Below are 6,017 nucleotides of genomic sequence, written 5' to 3' on the forward strand. Positions count from 1 at the left end.
GAACCTCTTCGGGGGGTTTCATCTTACAACTCTAAACACTCTTTTTCAGTCTTGAAGACTTTTTATGCAGTCTAAACTCTAAAAAAAATCTTTTGCAGCCTGAAAACTCGTGTAAAAAATAATCTTTTTATTGTGCTAATCAAGCTCTTTTTCAGATCGTAAAAACATCTAAAAACTCTTTTCCGTCTAAAAGACTCTTTTTCAGTCTAAAAACTTTCTTTTATTTTTATTTTTTTCATTCTTAAAACTCTTTCAGTCTTAAAAGTCTAAAAAACTTTTATCTTAAAACTCTAAAAAACTTTTCGAGTCTAAAACTCTAAAACTCTTTTTATGTCTTAAAAAACTAAAAACTTTTCCTGTCTTAAAACTCTAAAAACTTTTTATGCGTGTTTAAGAGAAAAATCAAATAACTGAAGTAAAAACCTCTCCTAGTTTTTTAGTACCTAGGGACTCTGAACTTCGAGTTCGCCACTGCTCACTCTAAAAGTTTGTTTCGGGTTTTCCAGGGTTTTTTTGTAATTAAATCGTTTGATGCCCCGCCCCACCTGACAAGTCACCGAAGTATGTCATAATTATTAACAAGATAAATATTATATTTGTTAAGAAGCATATACTACCTATTTAAGCACAATATACATTAAACTTCAGTTAGTATAGTAGAAACAATTAGTTGAAACTATGACAAAATTCAAACAATTCACCAAAATTACATTAATAATAAAAAACATATAATAACAAATGTGTGAAGGCAGTTATTTAGTTTAGTTTTATATAAAGAATATATAAATATATAAAAAAGAGGTTATAAGGTCGTTTTACTTAAGAACAAAACCGTGGGCAAACAAAGACAATTTACTCAAGTATTACTCTAGTAGAAGCACTAGGTTTGAAGACTTTTCTCAGACCTTCGAGAACGAAAAGAGAAAATTGGAATTCACACCGCCAAAATTTTTCAAATTACTAGTCTAGTCCTACTTAGTTCTCAAAGGATGCCTGCCGCAAAGGAAGAAGATTTGACCGTGTGTCTGCAGTACGTAGTCCCGTCTGGGGACTCCGAAAATCACCACTTCGTCGACTCTCTGTTTTGTTGTGTCACTTATTTTGTTTTTGTTATTTTGTGTATTTATTAATGTAACTCTACCATCCCGCACTTTTCTTCGAACTACGCGTAAAAGTTCGGTCTAACAATCTTTCAGAGGAAAAGAAACTTTATAAGTAGTAAAAAATTACACTGCGAAACATTTTGTATTAAACAAGGCTGACAAAATTGAATAAATATTAAATAGAACCGGAAAGCAGAGGAGGAGAACAACAGAGAAACGACGACATCGTGACCCGTGTAACCCGGGCGTAACCTGCTCGATTGTCAAGAGAATAAACCTTATATTAACGACACAAATAACACTCGTCAGACCGTCGAAATTCTCACGTCGAGATTCCAGCTTCGAGGTCCCCCCGCTACCTCCTTATTGACGTCAAGACTCATGTAACTTTTGTGGGAAATACCATTTTCATGTCCCGTTGTTTTCTCTGTCTCCTAATAAATACGACATAAATGGACAGCAAGAGATGAAATTTCTCAGTAGAGCGAGCGACTACAAGTCCACATATTGGTATAGTCATACATTCACAGAGATGAAAATTTCTCAGGAGAGGACGACTCAAGTCGCACATATAGTCATACATACCAAGAGATGAAATTTCTCAGGAGAGGGACGACTAACAAGTCATCAACATATAGTCATACATCACAGGATGAAATTTCTCAGGAGAGGGACGACTACAAGTCCACATATAGTCAATACGTCACAGAGATGAAATTTTCAGGAGGGCCCGACTACAAGCCACCACATATAGTCATTACTATCATAGAGATGCAAATTCTCAGGAGAGGACGACTACAACGTCCACATTAGTCATACATGGCACAGAGATGAAGAATTTTTCTCAGCGAGAGGACCGACTACAAGTCCACATATAGTCATACATACAGAGATGAAATTTCTCAAAGGAGACGGACGACTTACAAGATCCACATAGTAGGATCATACACAATCAGAGATCGAAATTTCTCAGGAGAGGACGACTACAAGCTCCACATATAGTCATACGTCACGAGATGAATTTCCAGGGAGAAGGACGACTACAAGTCCACATACTAGTCATACATCATAAGGGGATCGAAATTCTCTCAGGAGAGGACGACTACAAGTCCACATATAGTCATACATCACAGAGATGAAATTTTTCAGCGAGTGGGACGACTACAAGTCCACATATGGTCATACCATCACAGAGATGAAATTTCTCAGGAGAGGACGACTACACCGTCCCACTAGTAGTCGATACATCACAAAGATGAATTTCTCACGGAGAGGACGACTACAAGTTCCACATATACAGTCATACTTCACAGGAGAATTGAGAATTTCTCAGGTTAGGACGACTACAAGTCTCCACATATAGTCCATAGTCAACAGAGATGAAATTTCTCAGAGGGAAGGGACCGACTACAACGTCCACATATTAGTCATACATACACAGAGATGAGGATTTCTCAGGAGAGGACCGACTACAAGTCTCACATTATTAGTCATACATCAACAAAGATGAAATTTCTCAGGAGAGGACGACTACAAGTCCACATAAGTCATACATCACAGAGATGAAAGTTTCTCAGGAGGAGGGACGACTCTACAAGTCCACATATAGTCAACATTCAGAGAATGAGAATTATCTCAGGAGAGCGACGGACTACAAAGTCCACATATAGTCTATACATCACAGAGATGACAATTTCTCAGCGAGAGGGCGACTCAGTCCACATATCATGATACATCCATGAGATGAAATTTCTCAGGAGAGGACGACTACAAGTCCCACATATAGTCATACATGCACAGAGATCGAAATTTCTCAGCGAGAGGACGACTACAAGTCCACATATAGTCATACCATCACAAGAGATGAAATTCTACAGGAGAGGAGACTTACAAGTCGCACATATCAGTCATACATCAGGGATCGAAATTTCTCAGGGAGAGGACGACTACAAGTCACACATATAGTCATACCTATCGACAGAGATGAAATTTCTCAGGGAGAGAGACGACTACAAGTCCACATATAGTCATACATCAGCAAGATGACAATTTCTCAGGAGGAGGACGACTACAAGTCCACATATAGTCATACCATCACAAGTGATAAATTTCTCAGGAGAGACGACTACAAGTCCACGTTTACTTCAGATTAGCTCCACGTCAGAAATGAGCATGCTTGTCATATGTCTCTCTCCATAGAGGCTGAATCATCATGTTAATCACAGAGCTATCATATGCCTCAAACAGTCCTGATGCTCTTCTAGGTAATCACACATCCTGTCATGTTCACAGCTACAGTTGATACCTTTGTGATCATGTTGCTCTCATGATGGAAGAGGAAATTCAGTGTTTTCCCAACATTATTTAAAATAAGTGTTTGTCTTGCAGCTCACCTGAGATGTCGGGCACGGCCTGCTCGGAGCTGATTGGCCGACACTCTTCAGATCTGCCGTCTGATAGGCTGTCACCCTGCAACCTGCACACAACACACAGCGGGGAATCAGACACAACACTGCAATGCATGCTGGGAAAACCAATGCAAGATAACGAACAGATAGGGGATGAGGGAGGATGAGACAAAGAGGAAGTGTTATACATGTCGTTTAAAAAAAAAAGATCTTCATCACAGCTTCTCCCATTCATAAAAACACAGTTTAAAAGAGCTTTTTCATATCATATCTGTTTAAATCTTATGTCAGATATAAAACAAAGAAGGGACTCTGTGTCAGCCTGAGAGGACGAGACAAAGAGGAAGAGTTTCCTGAGTTCATCAAGTCTGTCATTTCTGCAAAGAAACTGGGAAGAAAGGTGCGTTGTAGGGCGTGCATTCCTTCATCGCAGCTTCTCCCATTCATACAAATACATTTCAAATAGCTTTTAGCACGTTGACGTAAAAGTAATGCTGTCACAGATACATCTGGAGCATAGATACACACAGACACCGTGTTTCAGAACTAAACAAAGAGACGTCTTCACCTGAAATCAATAGCTCACTGTTCTTTAACATGATGCAACCATAGCGTGTTTTTACTGATGATATCTGTTTGAATCTGATGTCAGATAAAAGAAATACAAGGGAGTCTCTGTCAGTGTGAGGGGATGAGACCAGAGGAAGTGTTTACTGAGTTTATCATGTCATTTCTGCAAATAAACTACGAAACAAGGTGAGTTTTAGGCACAAAGATCTTCATCGGGGCTTTTTATTCTCCTACAAAATAACATGTCATTACGTTTATTCATTCAAAGACGTGTGGCGTGTGGATCACACACACATCTCCTTTACAACTAAAAGACATCCCCCCTCAGTCACTGTGCTTCATCGTGATGCGTTCAAAGCCCCCTATGGCTGGTTTTTCTCAGCGTTATCTGTTTGGCCCGAGCAGGAAGCGGGTCTGAGAGATGGAGCTGAAGTTAAAGGAATAAAAGAGTTCCGTTTCCAGATAGGAAGGTTTACTGAGGGTGAGACACAAACAGAAACACACGGAGATAAACACAGCGTTCACACTCATTCACACACTGCTACACACTGCTACAAACTGCTACACACACTGCTACACACACTCATTCACACACTGCTACACACACTGCTACACACACTCATTCACACACTCCTACACACACTGCTACACACACTGCTACNAAACAGCTGAGAATGCTGCGTGGGGTCTGGGTGCCGTGTTGGCGGGACGTTGAGGGGCTCGTTGCTCCGCCCTTTGAGGCTCGAGGAGCGGACAGTGTGAGCTGGGTTACTGGTGTCGTTTCCTGGTTGCTGCGTGGGGTCTGCGAGACACCGCGAAACTCAGCCTGAACACCATGGATGCGGGAAGGGGGGGGTGAGGGGGCTCCAGCACCCCCATCTGCGAGGCTCCACTAGCACCCGCACCCCCCCAAACACGGAGCACCTACAATGTAAGCGCGCCAGTTTCGCAGCTGAGAGAGTGTGTGTGTGTGAGGAGCTCCACGGATTAGTCCATTTGGATGTGTGTGTGTGTAATAATAAATCTTCCATGTAATATCTTAAATATAATGATAAAGAACAGCTAGTCTAGTTGACTCTCTCTCTCTCTCAGTGTGTGTGTGTGTGTGTGTGTGTGTGTGTGTGTGTGTGTGTGTGTGTGTGTGTGTGTGTGTGTGTGTGTGTGTGTGTGTGTGTGTGTGTGTGTGTGTGTGTTCCTCTTCTCACCTCTGACAGGTACGCCCTCAGGCTGGCCCCCAGGCTGTCGGTGGTGCTGAGTCCCGGGGGGGTCAGCAGGGGTCGGGGTCTGGCCGGCAGGCAGGTGGGGGTCACAGGGCGGCTCCTTGACCTCCTGAAGGTCACCTCTTTATGGGCTCCTCGGTCAAAACTGGAGCGCCTCAGCAGGCTGTTGGGAGTTATGGGAGTCCTGGGGGTTCTGGGAGTTGTACTCCTGCTGCTAAGGTTGCTAGGAGATGGAGTCCGGCCCATGGTGAGGGGCAGGGTGTCGGGGAGTTGGCGGTGGGGGGGGTTTATCGGGGGGAGGAAGGGGGTGTGGTGCAGAGAGAGAGGATTGTTGGAGATACGACTCGTCATTTTACCCACTTCTGCCAGTTTAGCCAGGTCCTTCTCCACCTCTGAGGGGGAGAGAGGAGATAAGTTAGTACAACACTCAAGATGATTGTGGTGCTTAGTAGGTTTCCATTAGCCATATTGCTGATTCCTGGGGCTTTTATTTTGAAAAACACGCCTCACTTGGAGCTCCCTGTTAGTATCCCTGAGCTTCCTAAAGATAAAGTTACTTTCTGAGGCTTTTATTTTGAAAAACTAAGCCTTAATGGATGTTAAAGCTATTTTCAATACATAAATAGTGTTTGGTCACACATGTTAAAACTCTTTTAATATGTTCACTGAGGCTCCAGAATAAAGTCGTTTTTTTTATGACCCCGCTTTTTGTAACA

The 6,017-nt window shown here is 42.2% G+C and overlaps 1 protein-coding gene across 1 annotated transcript in view; it reads right to left on the reverse strand.

Moving 5' to 3' along the window:
* The window catches only part of cunh8orf34 (chromosome unknown C8orf34 homolog), a 24,116-nt gene extending 18,325 nt beyond the window's left edge, over positions 1-5,791 (reverse strand). The window contains exon 1 of the mRNA XM_010778410.1: positions 5,287-5,791. Within this exon, the coding sequence (XP_010776712.1) occupies positions 5,287-5,652 (366 nt within the window). The 5' untranslated portion in view covers positions 5,653-5,791. The remainder of the gene's footprint in view (positions 1-5,286) is intronic.
* Positions 5,792-6,017: the final 226 nt, after the last annotated feature.

This window comes from Notothenia coriiceps, unplaced genomic scaffold, assembly GCF_000735185.1.
Source record: "Notothenia coriiceps isolate Sejong01 unplaced genomic scaffold, NC01 NC01_scaffold00019001, whole genome shotgun sequence".
In the NCBI taxonomy this organism is placed as follows: domain Eukaryota; kingdom Metazoa; phylum Chordata; class Actinopteri; order Perciformes; family Nototheniidae; genus Notothenia; species Notothenia coriiceps.